The sequence below is a fragment of the Bombina bombina genome, chromosome 2 (genome assembly GCF_027579735.1).
Source record: "Bombina bombina isolate aBomBom1 chromosome 2, aBomBom1.pri, whole genome shotgun sequence".
Lineage (NCBI taxonomy): Eukaryota > Metazoa > Chordata > Amphibia > Anura > Bombinatoridae > Bombina > Bombina bombina.
Window position 1 is genome coordinate 1,253,159,170 of NC_069500.1, and position 23,954 is coordinate 1,253,183,123.

General features: G+C 42.5%; 1 protein-coding gene across 1 annotated transcript in view; it reads left to right on the forward strand.

The window, feature by feature from the left end:
• Positions 1-23,954, forward strand: part of RELL1 (RELT like 1) — a 336,137-nt gene that overhangs the window by 121,808 nt on the left and 190,375 nt on the right. The window contains exons 2-3 of the mRNA XM_053704064.1: positions 6,019-6,225; positions 21,862-21,936. Coding sequence (XP_053560039.1) covers positions 6,019-6,225; positions 21,862-21,936 — 282 coding nt within the window. The remainder of the gene's footprint in view (positions 1-6,018; positions 6,226-21,861; positions 21,937-23,954) is intronic.

Here is a 23,954-nt window from a genome sequence, read left to right on the forward strand (position 1 = left end):
TGTAATTTTTCCTGATTTTAATATGAAACATCAGTATTATTTCTAACATAATGTTATCTTAAAATCCATTTAAAATTGCATTTGATTATTTCCTTATATTCATATAAAAACACATCATATTACACATACAGTACACCTCTTTCTGATTGTGTAAAACATATTACACAATTTATGGGACGACCACACGTGTATTTGTTAAATGCCTGAAATAAATAAAAAGAATAGGTTACTAGCATTGGACATTTTACATTGACTGTATTGCTATTTATTAACTCAGCATATGTATCCCAATTTGTCATTTAGATGTCTGGAAGACAGAAAAAAATATATAAATATGTTACGTATTTTAAAATGGGATTATTACAATTGTTATTTAACAAGTTGCAATGCAAAAACGTGTCTCTTGGCTAAATTTTCAGCTAGACGTATGTCTGAGCCTCGTGTATTCAAAGCTCAGCAGGTATAATCAACCTTTGCATCTAATTAGGTTTCAAAGGAAATCCAATGACCCATGGTGTTAAATTATCACGTCTGTTGGCATATGCTTCTCTCAGATAAGAAAGAAATGGTGAGAAATCTTCAAAGGGCTGTTTGTGATTGAATAATTGTATAATTTTAGCATATTGAGTGGGTAGGAAAAGTTCCAGCTGAATCCTGATGCAATCAGCAAGGTCTCCTATGTCTGAACCTCAAACCTGCAACCCACAGATTCTACCCAGCAAATGGTATTAAGCATGGTCAACCTTAATATTTTATCGATTGCATACTGATACATATCTTATTATTTAGATATGTATTAGCCACTGACATTTACAGGTACCCAGTCCTCCAGACTAAATGTTTTTTCTATTGAAGGTAGTATCTTCAGAAAATATCAATCAGGACATTGTTGTTTCTTCTCTGTGACCAAATCATTCTAACCCTTAAGGAACGCCTACTAAACAATTTTTGGATATAGTCAGGATCTTAAAGTTCTATCTACTAAAGACTTAAGAGTCTTCTATATTGTTTGTTGGTCCACTTTTCAGGTCCCAGAAAGGGTAAAAAAAGACTACAGCAGTGGCCTTGGCATCATGGCTAAAACACTATTTGTAAGCCTTACTTGGTTGCGGGAAAACTGCCTCCAAAAAGAGTAACTGCTTATTCTACTAGATATATATCTACTACTAGGGACTTCATAAATGTCACCTACTTGTAACAGATTTGCAAGGCGGCAACTTGGTCTTCGCTTCATACATTTTTTCTATTTATTTTTTTTCTTTTTGATATTTATGCTTCTGCAAAAGCTGTTTTTGGCAGGAAAGTCCTTCATCAACAGCCATAATTTTGTCCCACCCGTCCATAACATTGACTCTCAAATTGGGTATTGTATCCCACATGTTATAGACACCTATGTACTCTCTTCATCTTAAGAAAGAAAACAGAATTTATACTTACCAATTAAATTTCTTTCTTTTGGATGTGAATAGTTCATAGGACCCTTCTGTATTTTTACTAGATGGACAATAGTTCTTATTTGGACCTCTTAACCCTGCTTTCTGTCTTTCCTACATTTCTATCTCTTGCCTCTTGCTCACCTTTATGTAAACTGAGTGGGGAGAGTAGGTGGGAAGTATTAAAGCTCTTGTGATGTTTCTTGACCTCCTAGTGGCAGAAAATATATCCCCACCTGTTATGGACACCTATGGACTCTACTCATCCCAAAAGAATGACATTTATTAGCAAGTATAAATTCTGTTTCCATCTAAAGGGGAGTAGAGTCCACGGCTTCATTCATTATTATTGGGAATTAAGAACCTGGCCACCAGGAGGAGGCAAAGACACCCCAGCCAAAGGCTTAAATACCTCTCCCACTCCCCTTATCCCCTAGTCATTCTTTTCCTTACGTCTCAGGAGGTGGCAGAGAGGTGCAGAAGATTCGGAGGTCTCTTATGGAGGGTACTACGGCAGAGGAGCCTGGCTATAGGTTTAAGATGGACAATTTGCACTTTTTGCTAAAGCAAGTGCTTGTTACTCTAGAGGTGCCGAAGCGTCCGGAGGAACCTTCTATCCCTAAGCTAGATAAGGTTTATGAGGACAGGATGGTACCCCAGACCTTCCTGGTTCCTATAAAGATGGCTAACGTTATCAAGAACAAATGGGCTTGATTAGGCTCTTCCTTTTTCCCTTCCTCGTCCTTTAAGAAACTTCCCTGTTCCGGTGGCTCAGTTGGAGCTGTGGGGGACCATTCCTAGGGTGGATGGGGCCATCTCCACCCTTGCTAAGCGAATGACTATTCCCCTAGAGGATAGTTCGTCGTTCAAAGAGTCCATGGATAAAAAGTTAGAGAACATGCTGAGAAAGATGTTTCAGCACACAGGGTTTGTTTTTCAGCCGGCAGCAGCTGTAGCTGCGTCATATTGGTGTGATTCCCTATGTCAAATGATTGAGGGTGAACCCTCTTTCAAAGAGGTGCAGGAAAAGATTAAGGCTTTGAAGGTAGCCAATTCTTTAATTTGCAACGCCAATATGCAAATTCCCCTGAATGCTAAGGTGTCAGGGTTTTCGGTCTTGTGGCTGAAATCTTGGTCGGCGGACATGACCTCTAAATTGTGGTTGCTGTCCCTGCATCTTTGAGGGAAAGATTCTGTTTCGGTCCAGGCCTGGACTCGATAAATTCAATGTTTACGGGAGGCAAGGGTGCCTTCCTACCCCAGGATAAGAAAGCTAAGCCGAAAGGAGCAACTTTTCGTCACTTTCGTGTGGATAAGGCCCAGCGCCAGCAGCCCGCTGCAAAAGCAAACCAGTCCAAGGGAACTTGGAAGCCTGCTCAGTCTTGGAACAAGTACAAACAGAACAAGAAGCCCGCAGAGACCAAGTCGGCATGAAGGGGCACCCCCCAACATGTCTACGGACCGAGTAGGAGGCAAGTTATCTCTATTCTCCGAAACCTGGTTACAGGATTTTCAGGATCCCTGAGTTCTGGAGGTTGTCTTCCAGGGTTACAGGATAGGATTCAAGTCCTTCCCTCCCAGGGGCAGATTCCTTGTGTCAAACCTGTCATCAAGGCCGGAAAAGAAAGAGGCCTTTCTAGGATGTGTGAGAGGGATCTGTGAGGGATCTTTCCTCTCTAGGTGTTATCGTACCATAACCACCTGCATAAAGGGGTCTAGGGTATTATTTAAATCTGTTCGTAGTTCCAAAAAAGGAGGGCATGTTCCGCTGATTTTTGATCTGAAGTGTTTAAACAAGTTTTTGTCCGTTCCATCGTTCAAAATGAAAACGATCAGGTCCATTTTGCCCCTAGTTCAAGAGGGGCAGTTCAGGACCACAATAGACTTGAAGGATGCCTACCTTCATGTTCCAATTCACAGGGACCACTTAAAGTTCCTAAGATTTGCATTTTTGGACCAACACTTCCAGTTTTCACAAAGGTTCTCGGGCCCTGCTTGCTGTAGCCAGATCCAAGGGCATTGCGGGGGTGCCCTATCTAGATGACATCCTGGTTCAGGCACGTCCTTCAGTCGGGCAGTGGACCATTCAAGATCTCTGTTCCTGTTACTCCAATCTCATGGTTGGAAGATAAACTCTGGAAAGAGCTCCCTGGTACCCAGCACCAGGGTGGAGTTTCTGGGCACGATCATATACTCGGTGTCTATGAAGATTTTTCTCACAGATCAGAGACACAGGAAGCTTGCATCCTCTTGTCTGGCACTTCGATCCTCAGAGAGGCCCTCGGTGGCCCAATGTATGAAGGGGATCGGGCTCATGGTCTCCAGCATAGATGTCATTCCATTTGCCAGGTTTCATTTCAGGCCTCTTCACTTATGCATGTTGAGGCAGTGGAACTGCGATCATTCAGATCTCACAGCTGATATCCATGGATGTACGGGTTGGGACCTCCCTCTCCTGGAACAACTGTCCATGGGGACATCCTTCTTGAGACCGTCCTGGGAGATTGTGACCATGGACGCGAGTCTGGCGGGATGGAGTGCCAGAATGGCACAGGGAAAATGGTCTCGGGTGGAGTCCCTTTTACCGATTAATTATCCTGGAACTTCGAGCGATTTACAATGCTCTGAAGGCATGGCCCCGTCTGGGGGCGTTCAACTTCATAAGGTTTCAGACGGACAACATTACCTCGGTGGCTTACATCAACCATCAGGGGGGTACGAGGAGCTCCCTCGCAATGAGAGTTTCGGATACTGGAATGGGCAGAGGCCCACAACTGCTCGCTTTTGGCGATCCACATCCCGGGTATGGAGAACTGGGAAGCAGACTTTCTCAGCAAACATTCCATCCGGTGGAATGGTCTCTTCACCCCGAGGTGTTTGCGGAGATTTGTTTTAGATGGGGGACGCCGAAGAGAGATCTCATGGCGTCCAGACTCAATTGCAAACTTCCCCGTTACGGGTCGAGGGACCCCCAGGCAGAACTGATAGATGCTTTAGTGGTGCCTTGGGGGTTCGATCTAGCATACTTTTTTCCTCCCTTACCACTTCTACCTCGTATTGTGGCACGCATAAATCAGCAGAGAGCGTCGACCATTCCGATTGCTCCTTCGTGGCCGCGGAGGTTTGCGGATCTGGTGGGGATGTCATCCTCACCACCGTGGAGGTTACCCTGTCGCAGGGATCTGCTGGAACAGGGTCCTTTCCAACATCAGAATCTTGATTCTCTGAGGCTGACTGCGTGGAGATTAAACGCTTAGTCCTAGCCAAGACAGGATTTTCTGAGAGTGTGATTGACACTCTAGTTCAGGCAAGGAAGCCAGTCACTCGGCGCATCTACCATATGGTGTGGAGGACTTGCTTGTCCTGGTGTGAGAAACATGTCTTTAAGCAGTCTGCTCCCCCATGGAGCTTGAACTTGGTCCTTAGGGTTTTGAAAAGGTTTCTGTTTGAGCCTATGCATTACCTTGACATTAAGGTTCTGTCCTGGAAGGTCCTTTTCCTGTTGGTCATTGCATTGGCTCGCAGAGTATCTGAACTGGCGGCCTTGCAACATGGGCCACCTTATCTGGTTTTTCATTCGGATAAGGCTGTTCTTCGCACCGGCTTTGGATTAATTCCCAAGATGGTGTCTAATCATAACATCAATCAGGAAATTGTTGTTCCTACTCTGTGCCCTAACCCTTCTTCTTCGAAGGAGCGGTTACTTCATAATCTAGATGTGGTCTGCACCCTGAAGTTTTATCTTCAGGCTACAAAGGACTTCAGACAATCTACCTCTCTTTTTGTCGTGTATTCAGGGAAGCGCAGGGGTCAGAGGGCTTCTGTTACTTTGTCTTTTGGCTTAGGGGCTTCATTCGCTTGGCTTATGAGACAGCGGTACATAAGCCGCCTCAGAGGATCACGGCTCATTCAACTAGAGCTGTGGAGTCGTCCTGGGCCTTCAAGAATGAGACCTCATATGGAGCAAATTTGTAAGGTGGCTACCTGGTCCTCCTTACACACTTTTTTACAAAGTTTTACAAATTTGACATTGTTGCTTCTGCATAAGTGGCTTTTGGGAGAGAGGTTCTACAGGCTGTGGTGCCCTCAGATTAGGGCCCGCCTTTTACCCTCTCGGTTTCATTCATCGTCCTCTAGAGCTTGGCTATATGTTCCCAATAGTAATGAATGAAGCCATGGACTCTCCTCCCCTTTAGATGGAAAACATAAATTATGCTTACCTGATAATTTCATTTCCATCGTGGGGAGGAGAGTCCACAGCTCCCGCCTGTATCTCTGGTGGGCGGACCTAAATTTAATTTTTCTTCTGACACCATTTATACCCTGTTTCTCCTACTGTTCCTTAGTTCCTCGGCAGAATGACTGGGGGATGAAGTTAGTGGGAGAGGTATTTAACCCTTTGGCTGGGGTGTCTTTGCCTCCTCCTGGTGGCCAGGTTCTTAATTCCCAATAGTAATGAATGAAGCCGTGGACTCTCCTCTCCACGATGGAAATGAAATTATCAGGTATGCATAATTTTGTTTTTTTGATTTGAATTGAAATAAATCTCTTTTATACGTTCCTGATTATTTTATTTCCGTTACAGAGAATTACCCCATGGCAAGTTCAGGGCCTGATATCATCAAAGCTGAGGCCAATACTTCTCATCCGGAATATGTTGCTTTTATCCTGGTTCCTGTTTTCTTCGTCATGGGTCTTTTGGGTGTTCTTATCTGCCATGTCCTTAAGAAAAAAGGATACCGCTGTACTACTGAGGCAGAGCCTGTCGAAGAAGAGAAAGTAGAAAAGATTGGTAAGTTGTTTTTTTTTGGGGACCTATGTAAAAGTAGGTGTACTAAAAAAACAGGCCTTTAAAATCTGGTTAAAAATGTAAATATTTCTATTAATACAACTTTTTTTATTGAGATGATTATATACCATGTGCATTATTTTCTACTCAATCGCTGGTATCACTGTATGGTGGCTTTAGGTGGAACCTCTGTACTAGAGTAAAGAAAAATAATTTGACGATTACTTTAAACGGAGGGTAGGATTTACATATAATCCTGAATGCCAGGTCATGTTTTATATACGTTACAGCAAGAATACTTATACATAGATAAAATTTGTTAAAACTTTTAATAAAAATTGTATATTAGCACCTTTTCTAGTTAACAGCAGTGTAAAAATGTTTACATACAAAATGTAAAATCTTCAAATGCTACTTATTCGCTAATCTTAAAGGGATATGAAACACATGTTGTTGTATTTCATTATTCAAATAGAGCATGCAATTTTAAGCAACTTTCTAATTTACTCCTATTATTAATGTTTCTTAGTTCTCTTGGTAGCTTTATTTGAATAAGAAAACAAGAAAAGTCCAGCACTCCTGCCAATGGGTGCAAGCTGAAAGGCACTGTACTCACCCCAGCAATATCAGAAAAGTCCAAAACAGCAGCACTCCAAAGTATCAACAAAGACTTTATTTCAACAGAGCAACAAAAAAATCCACAACGTTTCGGTCAGCAGACCTTAAAGTGTCAGTAAACCTTAAAAATAATGTTATATAATTCTGCACATAGTGCAGAATTATATAACATTATATTAGCCAAACTTTGTAAAACCTAATATACCCTTTTAATTTAAAAAAAAACCGGCTGTTTTACAGACCCGCTCTCGCCCGACCGCACCATTATACACAGTGCAGCACGCTCCTGATGTCAGACAGAGTAGGAGCGAGCTGCACTTAGTGTTATGGCGCGGTCGGGCTGGGCTGTGACTATACAGCTGGCCCGATGCTCTGTGTGAAACAAACAGACCCGCTCAGAAGAGCACAGAGAGCGGGTCTGTAAAGCAGCCGTTTTAAAAAAAAATTAAAAGGGTATATTAGATTTTACAAAGTTTGGCTAATATAATGTTATATAATTCTGCACTATGTGCAGAATTATATAACATTATTTTTGTGGTTTACTGTCCCTTTAATTATGTTTAAGGTCTGCTGACTTAAACGTCGTGTATTTTTTTGTCTGTTGCTTTGTTGAAATAAAGTCTTTTTGATACTTTAGAGTACTGCTGTTTTGGACTTTTTTGATCTTTATTTGAATAGCAGGAATGTGAGCTTAGTAGCCAGACCATTTTTGGTTCAGAACCTGGTTAGCTCTTGCTGATTGGTGGCTAACTGGAAGAGGCAGAAACATCCCTACATTCCACAGCTTTAATCCCTCTTACTTTCCCATAATCCCATAAATTGTTGCCTCTGAAGTTAACAAAAACATTTATTTTATGAATCGGATAGATATTTACAGAAGGAGGTATAAACCATGAAATATGTAACCTATGATTAACCACTAGATGATGTATATTAATCTGTGTTTTTAACATTAAATTAACCTTATTAATTATAATCCGTTTTTGCTACATTGCGATTATGAAGCCTAAATTGCTATAAAGCAGGGATGGGGAACCTTGGCCCTCCTGATGTTTCAGAACTACATTACCCATGATGCTTAGACACTCTGAAGTCCAGTTAAAGGATTACTTTCTGTTATAATTTTTAAACTAAACAACTAATATATTAAAGTTAATAAACATTAATTAAAACCTACTGACCTATATTTTCTCCAAAACGAAGTTTCATAACGTTCTAAAAGTTATATCTTTTATTCGCCGATGATGTCACGTTATCCTGCCCACTATTTTCAGCACTGCATGTTCAAAATACTTAAACCAATAACTTTGTGTTTAAAGCGCCATTTTGAAACCTAGGTATTGTAAACGGATTGGTACAGAGCAAAGGATACCCACGGAGTGGGTTTGGAAAACAATTAAATTTGCAGACAAGATTTCTGATATTTCGAGATATGTTAATGAAATGCTATTGATAAAAAGCGTATTTGGGGTAGTTAGTTACAGGCATAGAAAATACTTACTTACAGTGGCCCTTTAAGCATCATGGGAAATGTAGTTCTTAAACATCTGTAAATCCAGCTTTGCGCCCATGGGAGACGGATTTGCCGCACGACTATTGACTAAGAGGTGAAAATGTCACCTCCTTAGCAAAAATTTATTTTTAATTTTTAGCAGCTAAGAACGGCGATCGGTTGAAACAAATAAAGGAGCTTTCTACATGAAGTATCTTTTATTTGTTTCAATGTTTGTACAACGCTAGGATTGACTTTTCAAGGCAGAGAAGTGATCCCCTAAGAAACAGAAATAGATAATTTCTAAATATACTTTTAAATGCTGCAAGAAAAAAAAAATTAACATTTAATTTACTTAACTCATCCTACTCACTCCACTGTTGTTCCAATCGGAAGCAGTAGAGCTAGCCTCTGTAGGAATAATAGGTATGCACTCACACTGCCTCCTCTCAAGCTGTGCTCTAGAGCGCGAGCTGAGAAAACGCTGTTTTACAGCAACCTCTTCTCTCTGTAGAAGTTAGCGCTACTGCTTCGGATTGTGTGGAATGCTCTGTTGCTATAACAGAAGAGGCCGTGGTGGACAAATAGGGAGGAGTCATGTAAGGATAGATGATGTTTGATTGTATAAACTTTTGTATTAAATTGTTTTCTCTTGTAAAATGTATCAAGTCCACGGATTCATCCTTTACTTGTGGGATATTCTCCTTCCCAACAGGAAGTAGCAAAGAGAGCACACAGCAGAGCTGTCCATATAGCTCCCCCTCTAGCTCCACCCCCCAGTCATTCTCTTTGCCGGCTCTAAGCAATCGGAAGGGTAAAGTGAATGTGGTGTTAGATATGTAGTTTTTAGTTTCTACAAGCAAAAGTTTGTTATTTTAAATGCTACCGATGTGTACTATTTACTCTCTAGCAGAAAGGAGATGAAGATTTCTGCAGGGAGGAAGATGATTTTAGCATGTTGTAACTAAAATCCACTGCTGTTCCCACAAAGCACTGAGGAGTGCAAGAAAACTTCAGTTGGGGGGAACGGTTTGCAGGTTAGGCTGCAATAAGGTATGTTCAGTCATTTATTTCTAGACAAGACTGTGATAATGCTAGAAAAGACTGATAATATCCCTATGAGGGAAGGGTAAGCTGTATTCAGAGACTAAGTATGGAATTTCAAGCTTACATAACAGGGCTAGTTTATGCTGGTTGACACTGCTTTCATGACAAACGTTTTTTATTGACAATTTCGTTTTTTGAGACACTTTGAAGGTTCCTTTGGGTTTCTTACAGGGGTTGATACCCACATGGCTATTATTAAAACACTTGGGAGTGTTTCTTTAGGCCTCACAAGCACCGGAGTGAGGTGGGAGGGGCCTAATTTTGCGCCTCAGATGCGCAGTTTTATTTGACTAGAAGTTCAGGCTGTTTCACATGGAGGGTCCTGCTGCAGTTTGAGGGCCTATAAGAAGTTTTCCCCCCACAAATCTGGTTCCTAAGGGCAGAGCTGTGGCAGGGTGCTGAACGTTTTTTAACCGGTTTTCTGGCTTACTGTAGATCCGGTTTGGTCATTAAGGGGTTAATCATTTTTATTGCTAGTGGTGCAATCTTACTAATGCTTTAGGTACATGCTGTTAAAATTTCGAAAAGTTTGCTGCATTATTCACTGTTTTGCAAAATTGTGTGCCTTTTTTATCTCTTACAGGCACAGTAACGTTTTTTTCAAAGTGTGTTTTTATTTGATTAAAGTGATTTCCAAGCCTGTTTGTCTTACTACTAGTCTTTTAAACATGTCTGACACCAAGGAAAATCCTTGTTCAATGTGTTTAGAAGCCATGGTGGAACCCCCTCTCAGAATGTGTCCCACTTGTACTGATATGTCTATACACTTTAAAGAACATATTGTTGCACTTAAAAATGTGGCTCAAGATGACAGAAGGTAATGAGCTTAGCCCGTTAACCTCTCCCCAAGTGTCACAACCAGTTACGCCCGCTCAAGCGACGCCTAGCACCCCTAGTGCGTCTAACTCTTTTACCTTGCAAGACTTGGCGGCAGTTATGAATAATACTCTCTCAGTATTTTTATCTAAGCTGCCCGTGTTACCCGCAAAGCGTGATAGCTCTGTTTTAAGAACAGATTCTGAGCATTCTGACGCTTTAGTAGCCGTATCCGATATACCCTCACAACGCTCTGAAGTGGGGGCGAGGGATGTGCTGTCTAAGGGAGAAATTTCCGATTCGGGAAAGGTTGCTCCTCAGACGGTTTCAGATACGTTGGCTTTTAAATTTAAACTAGAACACCTCCCCTTATTGCTCAGGGAGGTATTAGTTACTCTGGATGACTGCGACTCTATGGTGGTTCCAGAGAAATTGTGTAAAATGGACAAGTATCTAGAAGTTCCTGTTTACACTGACGTGTTCCCTGTCCCTAAGAGGATTGCGGATATTGTTACTAGGGAGTGGGATAGACCAGGTATTCCCTTTGTTCCCCCTCCTGTTTTTAAGAAAATGTTCCCCATATCTGACCCCATGCGGGACTCGTGGCAGACGGTCCCTAAGGTGGAGGGGGCTGTTTCTTCACTTGCTAAACGCACAACCATACCAATTGAAGACAGTTGTGCTTTTAAAGACCCTATAGATAAAAAATTAGAGGGTTTACTTAAGAAAATTTTTGTTCAACAAGGTTTTCTTCTCCAACCTATTGCGTGCATTGTTCCTGTAACTACTGCAGCTGCTTTCTGGTTCGAGGCGCTGGAAGATGCGCTCCAGACGGAGACCTCATATGAGGACATTATGGACAGAATTAAGGCTCTTAAGCTGGCTAATTCTTTTATTACAGATTCCGCTTTACAACTAGCTAAGTTAGCGGCAAATAATTCAGGTTTCGCCATTTTAGCGCGCAGGGCGCTATGGCTAAAGTCCTGGTCGGCCGATGTGTCGTCAAAATCCAAACTCTTGAACATTCCTTTCAAAGGAAAGACCCTCTTCGGGCCTTAATTGAAAGAGATTATTTCAGAAATCACTGGGGGAAAAGGCCATGCTCTCCCTCAGGACAAGTCCTTTAAGATAAAGAACAAACAAAATAATTTTCGTTCCTTTCGGAATTTCAGGAGCGGTCTCGCTTCATCCTCCCCTGCTACAAAGCAAGAGGGTAACGCTGCGCAACCCAGGCCAGCCTGGAAACCTTACCAGGGCTGGAACAAGGGTAAACAGGCCAAGAAGCCTGCAGCTGCCTCCAAGACAGCATGATGGGGTAGCCCCAGATCCGGGACCAGATCTAGTAGGGGGCAGACTCTCTCTCTTCGCTCAGGCCTGGGCAAGAGACGTACATGATCCCTGGGCCTTAGAGATTGTGTCCCAGGGACATCTTCTAGAATTCAAGGACTCCCCTCCAAGGGGAAGATTCCACATTTCTCGTCTGTCTACAGACATGACAAAGAGGCGTTCTTACGCTGTGTAGAAAACCTACTTACAATGGGAGTGATCCACCCAGTTCCAATTGCGGAACAAGGGCTGGGTTTTTACTCAAACCTGTTTGTGGTTCCCAAGAAAGAAGGAACTTTCAGACCAATCCTGGATCTCAGAATTCTAAACAAATTCCTCAGAGTCCCATCATTCAAGATGGAGACCATTCGGACAATCTTACCAATGATCCAGGAGGAGGGTCAATATATGACTACCGTGGATCTAAAGGATGCGTATCTGCACATTCCTATCCACAAAGATCATCACCAGTTTCTCAGGTTCGCCTTTCTGGACAAGCATTATCAGTTTGTGGCTCTTCCTTTCGGGTTAGCCACTGCTCCCAGAATTTTCACAAAGGTGCTAGGGTCCCTCCTGGCGGTTCTAAGACCGCGGGGCATAGCAGTGGCGCCAAAGAGCCAAGTCTCACACGGAAATTGTATTGGCCTTTCTGAGGTCTCACGGGTGGAAGTTGAACATCAAAAAGAGTTCTCTCTCCCCCCTCACAAGAGTTTCCTTCCTAGGAACCCTAATAGACTCGGAGGAAATAAAAATATTTCTGACGGAGGTCAGAAAGTTAAAACTCTTAACTACTTGCCAAGCCAATTCAATTCATTCCATTCCTCGGCCATCTGTAGCTCAGTGCATGGAGACAATCGGACTAATGGTAGCGGCAATGGACATAGTCCCCTTTGCACGGATACACCTCAGACCACTGCAACTATGCATGCTCAAACAGTGGAATGGGGATTATGCAGATTTGTCTCCTCAAATACAGTTGGACCAGGGGACCAGAGATTCTCTTCTCTGGTGGTTGTCTCGGGATCACCTGTCTCTGGGAATGTGTTTCCGCAGACCAGAGTGGATCATCGTAACGACCGACGCCAGTCTGTTGGGCTGGGGTGCAGTCTGGGACTCCCTGAAAGCTCAGGGTTTATGGTCTCGGGAAGAAGCTCTTCTCCCGATAAACATTCTGGAACTGAGGGCGATATTCAACGCGCTTCAGGCATGGCCTCAGCTAGCTGCGGCCAAATTCATCAGATTTCAGTCGGACAACATCACGACTGTAGCTTACGTCAATCATCAAGGGGGAACAAGGAGTTCCCTAGCAATGATGGAAGTATCCAAAATAATCAGATGGGCGGAGGATCACTCTTGCCATCTCTCAGCAATTCACATCCCAGGAGTAGACAACTCGGAGGCGGATTTTCTAAGTCATCAGACTTTTCACCCGGGGGAGTGGGAACTCCCCCCGGAGGTATTTGCCCAGCTGACTCAGCTATGGGGCACTCAAGAATTGGATCTGATGGCGTCCCGTCAGAATACCAAGCTTCCTTTTTACGGGTCCAGATCCCGGGATCCCCAGGCGGTGCTGATAGATGCTCTAGCAGCGCCTTGGTTCTTCAGTCTGGCCTATGTTTTTCCACCGTTTCCTCTCCTCCTTCGTCTGGTTGCCAGAATCAAGCAGGAGAGGGCTTCGGTGAATCTAATAGCGCCTGCGTGGCCACGCAGGACCTGGTATGCAGACCTAGTGGACATGTCATCTGTTCCACCATGGACACTACCAATGAGACAGGACCTTCTAATACAAGGTCCTTTCAAACATCCAAATCTAATTTATCTGCGTCTGACTGCTTGGAGATTGAACGCTTAATTCTATCAAAGCGTGGTTTCTCTGAGTCGGTTATTGATACCCTGATTCAGGCTAGAAAGCCTGTCACCAGGAAAATCTACCATAAGATTTGGCGGAAATATCTTTGTTGGTGCGAATCCAAGGGTTACTCATGGAGTAAGATTAGGATTCCCAGGATATTGTCCTTTCTCCAAGAAGGATTGGAGAAAGGATTATCCGCTAGTTCCTTAAAAGGACAGATATCTGCTTTGTCTATTCTTTTACACAAACGTCTGGCAGAGGTACCAGACGTTCAAGCGTTTAGTCAGGCTTTAGTCAGAATCAAGCCTGTTTATAGACCTGTGGCTCTGCCATGGAGTCTGAATTTAGTTCTTTCAGTTCTGCAAGGGGTTCCGTTTGAACCTTTACATTCCATAGATATTAAACTTTTATCTTGGAAAGTTTTGTTTTTTGGTAGCTATCTCTTCTGCTCGAAGAGTTTCAGAGTTATCTGCTTTACAGTGTGATTCACCTTACCTGGTTTTCCATGCAGATAAGGTAGTTTTGCGTACCAAACCCGGTTTTCTTCCTAAGGTTGTGTCTAATAAGAATATTAATCAGGAAATTGTTCTTCCTTCTCTGTGTCCTAATCCTTCTTCGAAGAAGGAACATCTGTTACACAATCTTGATGTGGTTCGTGCTTTAAAGTTCTATTTACAAGCAACTAAGGATTTCAGACAAACAACTTCATTGTTTGATGTCTATTCTGGTAAGAGGAGAGGTCAGAAAGCGACTGCTACCTTTCTTTCCTTTTGGCTGAAAAGCATCATCCGATTGGCCTATGAGACTGCTGGCCAGCAGCCTCCTGAAACAATTACTGCTCATTCTACCAGAGCAGTGGCTTCCACATGGGCTTTTAAAAATGAGGCTTCTGTTGAACAGATTTGCAAGGCAGCGACTTGGTCTTCGCTGCATACTTTTTCCAAATTTTCCAAATTCGATACTTTTGCTTCTTCGGGGGCTATTTTTAGGGGAGAGGTTTTACAAGCAGTGGTGCCTTCTTGTTCCCTCCCTTCATCCATGTCCTAAAGCTTTGGTATTGGTATCCCACAAGTAAAGGATGAATCCGTGGAATCGATACATCTTACAAGAGAAAACAGAATTTATGCTTACCTGATAAATTACTTTCTCTTGTGATGTATCGAGTCCACGGCCCGCCCTGGCTATTAAGTCAGGTAGTTTTTTTTTATTAAACTAGTCACCACTGCACCCTATGGTTTCTCCTTTTTGTTCCTAACCTTCGGTCGAATGACTGGGGGGTGGAGCTAGAGGGGGAGCTATATGGACAGCTCTGCTGTGTGCTCTCTTTGCCACTTCCTGTTGGGAAGGAGAATATCCCACAAGTAAGGATGAATCAGTGGACTTGATACATCACAAGAGAAAGTAATTTATCAGGTAAGCATAAATTCTGTTTTTTTTCTTGCAGTGTTTAAAAGTATATTTAGAACTGATCTAAAGATTCTTATGGAATTAGTTTTGTGTCCCTTTAAAAAAAATATTTTTTTTTACAGAAAATGTATCCTTTTTTTATTCCATAAGATCATAAGAATAACAAAGACTATAATTTCATTTTGGCTTTTTCAGTACATTTTCATAGTCATACAAATTTAAAGGAATCCCAATTTCAGAAGGGCGCTGGGCTTATTCCTTAAAGGGACACTGAACCCAATTCTTTTATTTCTCTTGTAAGGTGTATCCAGTCCACAGGTTCATCCATTACTTGTGGGATATTCTCCTTCCCAACAGGAAGCTGCAAGAGGACACCCACAGCAGAGCTGTCTATATAGCTCCTCCCCAAACTGCCACTCCCAGTCATTCTCTTGCAGCTCTCGACAAGATAGGAAGTATCAAGAGATATGTGGTGACTTAGTGTAGTTTTTACCTTCAATCAAAAGTTTGTTATTTTTAAACGGTACCGGCGTTGTACTTTTTTACTCTCAGGCAGAAATTAGAAGAAGAATCTGCCTGGAGGTTGATGATCTTAGCGGTTTGTAACTAAGGTCCATTGCTGTTCTCACGCATAACTGAAGAGTATGGGAAAGACTTCAGTTGGGGGAACGGTTTGCAGATTACCTGCTTTGAGGTATGTTCAGTATATTTATTTCTAGAGAGATGATAAGATCTAGAAAATGCTGACAGAGCCTTGTATAATTGAGGTAAGCCTGATGCAGTGATTTGACGACTGGGTTCATGCTTACAAAAAAGGGTAATATTCATGTTAATACTTATATTTCTTAGTGACAAAACGTTTACCTGTTATATAGAAAAAACATTTTTTCTCTGAGGGTGATAAATCGTTTTTTTGGGGCCTAGTTTCCACATGGCTAGTCAGATACTCCCAGGAGTATTTTCTTAAGGCCCTCTGACATCGAGTGCATGGTGGGAGTGGCTTATTTTCGCGCTCTAGATGCGCAGTTCTTATAAAGACTGAGACATCCAGCTTCCCTAAAGGAGTCCTCTGGCATCTGAGGACCACTATAGAGGGCTTATTCCTTTCCTAAATCGTATTTGAGGGCAGGTAGGAGCCACAGCAGAGCTGTGGCAAGGTGTTTAACTGTTTGTTAACGTTTTTTAACGTTTTTCAAATCCGGTTTGGGGCCTAAAGGGTTAATCATCCATTTGCAAGTGGGTGCAATGCTGCTTTAGTCCCTTATACACACTGTAAAAATTTCGAAGAGTTTACTACTTTTTAACACTGTTTTGCAGTTTATGTGATAGTTTTTTTTCTCTTAAAGGCACAGTACTGTTTTTGTTTAATTGCTGTTTCACATTTATTAAAGTGTTTTCCAAGCTTGCTGGTCTCATTACTAGTCTGTTAAACATGTCTGACATAGAGGAAACTCCTTGTTCAATATGTTTAGAAGCCATTGTGGAACCCCCTCTTAGAATGTGTACCAAATGTACTGAAATTTTTATAACTTATAAAGACCATATTATGGCATTTAAAGATTTATCACCAGAGGTTTCTCAGACTGACAAAAGGGAGGTTATGCCATCTAGCTCTCCCCACGTGTCAGAACCTATAACTCCCGCTCAAGTGACGCCAAGTATATCTAGCGCGTCCAATGCGTTTACCTTACAAGACATGGCGGCAGTTATGAATCATACCCTCACAGAGGTATTGTCCAAACTGCCAGGGTTACAAGGAAAGTGAGACAGCTCTGGGGCTAGAACAAATACAGAGCTTTCTGACGCTTTAGTAGCTATGTCCGATATACCCTCACAATGCTCCAAAGCCGTGGCAAGGGATTTGCTATCTGTGGGTGAGATTTCAGATTCAGGGAAGACGTTGCTTCATTCCGATTCTGAAATGACAGCCTTTAAATTTAAGCTTGGACACCTCCACTTATTGCTCAGGGAGGTTTTAGCGACTCTGGATGATTGTGACCCCATTGTAGTTCCAGAGAAATTGTGTAAAATGGACAAATACTTTGCAGTGCCTGTTTACACTGATGTTTTTCCAGTCCCCAAGAGGTTTTCGGAAATTATTACTAAGGAATGGGATAGACCAGGTGTACCGTTCTCCCCCCCTCCTGCTTTTAAAAAGATGTTTCCCATAGATGCCGCCATACGGGACTCGTGGCAGACAGTCCCTAAGGTGGAGGGTGCTGTTTCTACCCTAGCTAAGCGTACAACTATCCCCGTCGAGGACAGTTGTGCTTTCTTAGATCCTATGGATAAAAAATTAGAGGGTCTCCTTAAGAAAATTTTTATCCATCAAGGTTTTATTCTCTCTTGCATGCATTTCCCCAGTTACTGCTGCAGCGGCTTTTTGGTTCGAGTCTCTTGAGGAGGCTCTACAGGTGGAAACCCCGTTAGATGATATTTTAGACAGGATTAAAGCTCTCAAGTTAGCTAATTCCTTTATTTCTGACGCCGTTTTTCATCTAACCAAACTAACGGCTAAGAATTCAGGTTTTGCCATTCTGGCGTGCAGGGCGCTGTGGCTTAAGTCCTGGTCAGCAGACGTTACTTCAAAGTCTAAGCTTCTTAACATCCCCTTCAAAGGACAGACCCTATTCGGGCCGGGCCTGAAGGAGATCATTTCTGATATTACTGGAGGAAAAGGTCATGCCCTTCCTCAGGATAGGTCCAATAAATTAAGTACCCAACAGAATAATTTTCGTTCCTTTCGAAACTTCAAGAGTGGCGCAGCTTCAACTTCCTCTAATGCAAAACAAGAGGGAAATTTTGCCCAGTCCTAACCAGTCTGGAGACCGAACAAGGGGAAGCAGGCCAAAAAACCTGCTGCCGCCCCTAAGACAGCATGAAGGAGTAGCCCCCGATCCGGGACCAGATCTACTAGGGGACAGACTTTCTCTCTTCGCCCAGGCTTGGGCAACAGACGTCCAGGATCCCTGGGCATTAGAGATTGTTTCCCAGTGATATCTTCTGGACTTCAAAGCTTCATCTCCAAAGGGGAGATTTCATCTCTCACAATTATCTGTAAACCAGATAAAGAGAGAGGCATTCTTACGTTGTGTTCAAGACCTAGTGGTTATGGGAGTGATCCACCCAGTTCCAAGGGAGGAACAGGTTCAGGGCTTCTATTCAAATCTGTTTATAGTTCCCAAAAAAGAGGGAACTTTCAGACCAATCTTGGATCTCAAGATCCTAAACAAATTTCTCAGGGTCCCATCCTTCAAGATGGAGACTATCCGAACCATCCTCCCTATGATCCAGGAGGGTCAATATATGACTACCATGGACTTAAAGGATGCTTATCTCCACATTCCGATTCACAGAGATCATCGTCAGTTCCTCATGTTCGCCTTCTTAGACAGGCATTACCAGTTTGTGGCTCTTCCCTTCGGGCTAGCCACGGCACCAAGAATCTTTACGAAGGTTCTAGGGTCCCTACTAGCGGTTCTAAGGTCACGGGGCATAGCGGTGGCTCCTTACCTAGACGACCTTCTGATACAGGCGTCGACTTTTCAAATCACCAAATCACATACGGACATTGTCCTGGCCTTTCTGAGGTCTCACAGGTGGAAGGTGAACGAAGAAAAGAGTTCTCTCTCCCCTCTCACAAGAGTTTCCTTCCTAGGAACACTGATAGATTCAGTAGAAATTAAATTTTTTCTGACAGAGGTCAGGTTATCAAAGCTTCTAACTTCCTGCCGTGCTCTTCATTCCACTTCTCGGCCGTCAGTGGCTCAGTGTATGGAAGTAATCGGCCTAATGGTAGCGGCAATGGACATAGTTCCATTTGCCCGCCTACATCTCAGACCACTGCAACTTTGCATGCTCAATCAGGGGAATGGGGACTACACAGATTTGTCCCGTCTGCTAAATCTAGATCAAGAGACCAGGGATTCTCTTCTCTGGTGGTTATCTCGGGTCCATATGTCCAGGGGAATGAGTTTCCGCAGGCCAGAGTGGACTATAGTCACGACAGATGCCAGCCTTCTGGGCTGGGGTGCAGTCTGGAACTCCCTGAAGGCTCAGGGTTCGTGGACTCAGGAGGGAGCCCTCCTTCCGATAAACATTCTGGAACTGAGAGCGTTATTCAATGCTCTTCAGGCTTGGCCTCAACTTGCTGCGGTCAGGTTCATCAGATTTCAGTCGGACAATATCACGACTGTAGCCTATATCAACCATCAGGGGGGAACCAGAAGCCCCCTGGCAATGTTGGAGGTTTCAAAGATAATTCTATAGGCAGAGGTTCACTCTTGCCATCTCTCAGCTATCCATATCCCAGGAGTAGAGAACTGGGAGGCGGATTTTCTAAGTCGGCAGACTTTTCATCCGGGGGAGTGGGAGCTCCATCCGGAGGTATTTGCCCAGCTGATCCAACTATGGGGCAAACCAGAATTGGATCTGATGGCGTCTCGTCAGAACGCCAAGCTTCCTTGTTACGGGTCCAGATCAAGGGATCCCCAGGCAGCGCTGATAGATGCTCTAGCAGTGCACTGGTCCTTCAGCCTGGCTTATGTGTGTTCCCACCATTTCCTCTCCTCCCTCGCCTGATTGCCAAGATCAAGCAGGAGAGAGCTTCTGTGATTTTGATTGCACCTGCGTGGCCACGCAGGACTTGGTATGCAGATCTGGTGGACATGTCATCCTTTCCACCATGGACTCTACCGCTGACGCAGGACCTACTACTCCAAGGTCCATTCAAACATCCAAATCTAATTTCTCTGCGGCTGACTGCTTGGAGATTGAACGCTTGATTTTATCAAAGCGTGGTTTCTCCGAGTCGGTCATTGATACCTTGATTCAGGCTCAAAAGCCTGTCACCAGGAAAATCTATCATAAGATATGGTGTAAATATCTTCATTGGTGTGAATCCAAGGGTTACTCATGGAGTAAGGTCAGGATTCCTAGGATATTATCCTTTCTCCAAGAAGGATTGGTGAAGGGATTGTCAGCTAGTTCCTTAAAGGGACAGATTTCTGCTCTGTCTATTCTTCTGCACAAGCGTCTGGCAGATGTTCCAGACGTTCAGGCGTTTTGTCAGGCTTTAGTTGGAATCAAGCCTGTGTTTAAACCTGTTGCTCCGCCATGGAGTTTAAATTTAGTTCTTAAAGTTCTTCAAGGGGTTCCGTTTGATTGAACCTCTGCATTCCATAGATATCAAGCTTTTATCTTGGAAAGTTCTGTTTTTGGTAGCTATCTCTTCGGCTCAAAGAGTTTCAGAGTTATCTGCCTTACAGTGTGATTCCCCTTATCTGATCTTCCATGCAGATAAGGTAGTCTTGCGTACCAAACCTGGGTTTCTTCCTAAGGTGGTATCTAATAAGAATATCAATCAGGAGATTGTTGTTCCATCACTGTGTCCTAATCCTTCTTCAAAGAAGGAACGTCTATTACACAATCTTGACGTGGCTCGTGCTTTAAAGTTTTATTTACAAGCTACTAAGGATTTTCGTCAAACATCTGCATTGTTTGTTGTCTACTCTGGACAGAGGAGAGGCCAAAAGGCTTTGGCATCTTCTCTTTCTTTTTGGCTGAGAAGCATAATCCGTTTAGTTTATGAGACTGCTGGCCAGCAGCCTCCTGAAAGAATTACAGCTCATTCCACTAGAGCGGTAGCTTCCACATGGGCTTTTAAAAATGAGGCTTCTGTTGAACAGATTTGTAAGGTGGCGAGTTGGTCTTCGCTTCATACCTTTTTCTAAATTCTACAAATTTGATACTTTTGCTTCCTCGGAGGCTATTTTTGGGAGAAAGGTCTTGCAGGCAGTGGTGCCTTCCATTTAAGTTCCTGCCTTGTCCCTCCCTTCATCCGTGTCCTAAAGCTTTGGTATTGGTATCCCACAAGTAATGGATGAACCCGTGGACTGGATACACCTTACAAGAGAAAACAAAATTTATGCTTACCCAATATATTTCTTTCTCTTGTGGTGTATCCAGTCCACGGCCCGCCCTGTCACTTTAAGGCAGGTGTTTTTTATTTTTAAACTACAGTCACCACTGCACCCTATAGTTTCTCCTTTTTTCTTGCTTGTCTTCGGTCGAATGACTGGGGGTGCCAGTTAGGGGAGGAGCTATATAGACAGCTCTGCTGTGGGTGTCCTCTTGCAGCTTCCTGTTGGGAAGGAGAATATCCCACAAGTAATGGATGAACCCGTGGACTGGATACACCACAAGAGAGAAATTTATCAGGTAAGCATAAATTTTGTTTTTGTGATTCAGGTAGAGCGTGCCATTTTAAGCAACTTTCTAATTTACTCCTATTATTAATTTTTCTTTGTTCTCTTGCTATCCTTATTTGAAAAAGAAGGCATCTAAGCTTTTTTTTTTTTTTTTTTTTTTTGGTTCAGACTCTGGACAGCACTTTTTTATTGGTGGATGAATTTATCCACCAATCAGCAAGAACAACCCAGGTTGTTCACCAAAAATGGGCCGGCATCTAAACTTACATTCTTGCATTTCAAATAAAGATACCAAAAGAATGAAGAAAATTTGATAATAGGAGTAAATTAGAAACTTGCTAAAAATGTCATGCTCTATTTGAATCACAAAAGAAAAAAAAAATTGGGTTCAGTGTCCCTTTAAGGGTAGTCTCAGCTCCCAACGCAATGGAAGCAGATGCATTGCCCTCTGAGCTTTTATTCTCACTACATATTGGATATCTGTTTTAGAGATGTTTGAACGAGAGATGTTATGCCATAATTTCATTTATTTGTAGTATATTTTTGTGTCTTTACTCACACCATGATTTGCATTACTTTACGTTATTTGCTAGGATAAGTTTCTTTGATCATATCCTGGTTTATACCAGAATCTACTTCTTGCCTCTTCTGTCATGTAATGGAATGAGAGCGCAGGTAAGGGGAACCACCTTTTACTGTTGTAAAACGATGGGTAGTTAGCCTCTGTTCCCCATCTCACCTGGTATTAGTGAGGATATGAGACAATATATAGCATTTTCTTTATTATGACACTTTTTTTTTCTTCTTATCAGAAATGCGTGAAAGCGTGGGAGATACAAATAATGACACAGTTGGGCAAATTGTTAGTTACATTATGAAAAATCAAGGTATGTATTAATTTAGTTTTATTGGTTACATTTCACGGTTTAGTGAATGGCAAGACAAATACAAGAAAATGAATATTATATACATATGTATATATAATTTCCTTGTCTTTCTCCTAGGATATGTATTACAGGTTATTTATTATTCTGTATGGCACCTAATGTTCTTACAAATTTGCCAACACATGGTTACAATTACAGTAAACACGTTGCGATAGTAATTTAAAATGCTCAGTTCTACATCTTTGCAATATACTTTCATTATTTATGTTGCTCTTTTTTCTGTAATTTAATAATAAGGAAAGTAGTTGGTGAAGTTTGAGCATTGAAAAACTGCAGCTAACAAGACCGTAGTCTGTTCTGATTTGAATATTTTTTTATTGGAAAACTGCAAAAAAATGTGTACTGTCCCTTTAATTGTATAATACCTTGGTGTTTCTCCAACATAGGTGTGTCCGGTCCACGGCGTCATCCTTACTTGTGGGATATTCTCTTCCCCAACAGGAAATGGCAAAGAGCCCAGCAAAGCTGGTCACATGATCCCTCCTAGGCTCCGCCTACCCCAGTCATTCTCTTTGCCGTTGTACAGGCAACATCTCCACGGAGATGGCTTAGAGTTTTTTAGTGTTTAACTGTAGTTTTTATTATTCAATCAAGAGTTTGTTATTTTAAAATAGTGCTGGTATGTACTATTTACTCTGAAACAGAAAAGAGATGAAGATTTCTGTTTGTAAGAGGAAAATGATTTTAGCAACCGTTACTAAAATCGATGGCTGTTCCACACAGGACTGTTGAGAGGAATTAACTTCAGTTGGGGGAACAGTGAGCAGAATTTTGCTGCTTGAGGTATGACACATTCTAACAAGACGATGTAATGCTGGAAGCTGTCATTTTCCCTATGGGATCCGGTAAGCCATTTTTATTACAGACAGTAAATAAGGGCTTCACAAGGGCTTTTTAAGACTGTAGACATTTTCTGGGCTAAATCGATTCATATAGAAACATATTTTATACTCCATAGCCTTGAGGAATCATTTTAATCTGGGTATTTTGTAAAATAATATCGGCAGGCACTGTTTTGGACACCTTATTCTCTAGGGGCTTTCCCTAATCATAGGCAGAGTCTCATTTTCGCGCCTGTATTGCGCACTTGTTTTTGAGAAGCATGACATGCAGTCGCATGTGTGAGGAGCTCTGATACATAGAAAAGACTTTCTGAAGGCGTCATTTGGTATTGTATTCCCCTTTGGGCTTGGTTGGGTCTCAGCAAAGCAGATACCAGGGACTGTAAAGGGGTTAAAGATAAAAACGGCTCCGGTTCCGTTATTTTAAGGGTTAAAGCTTCCAAATTTGGTGTGCAATACTTTTAAGGCTTTAAGACACTGTGGTGAAATTTTGGTGAATTTTGAACAATTCCTTCATACTTTTTCGCAATTGCAGTAATAAAGTGTGTTCAGCTTAAAATTTAAAGTTCCTTCTCATTTAAATAGATGTGATTTATGTGACACAAAATTTAGAGAAAATGATGCCCAAGATGATTCCTCAAGTGAGGGGAGTAAGCATGGTACTGCATCATCCCCTCCTTCGTCTACACCAGTCTTGCCCACTCAGGAGGCCCCTAGTACATCTAGCGCGCCAATACTCCTTACTATGCAACAATTAACGGCTGTAATGGATAATTCTATCAAAAACATTTTAGCCAAAATGCCCACTTATCAGCGAAAGCGCGACTGCTCTGTTTTAGATAATACTGAAGAGCATGAGGACGCTGATGATATTGTTTCTGAAGGGCCCCTACACCAGTCTGAGGGGGCCAGGGAGGTTTTGTCTGAGGGAGAAATTTCAGATTCAGGGAAAATTTCTCAACAAGCTGAACCTGATGTGATTACATTTAAATTTAAGTTGGAACATCTCCGCGCTCTGCTTAAGGAGGTGTTATCCACTCTGGATGATTGTGAGAATTTGATCAACCCAGAGAAACTATGTAAAATGGACAAGTTCCTAGAGGTCCCGGGGCCCCC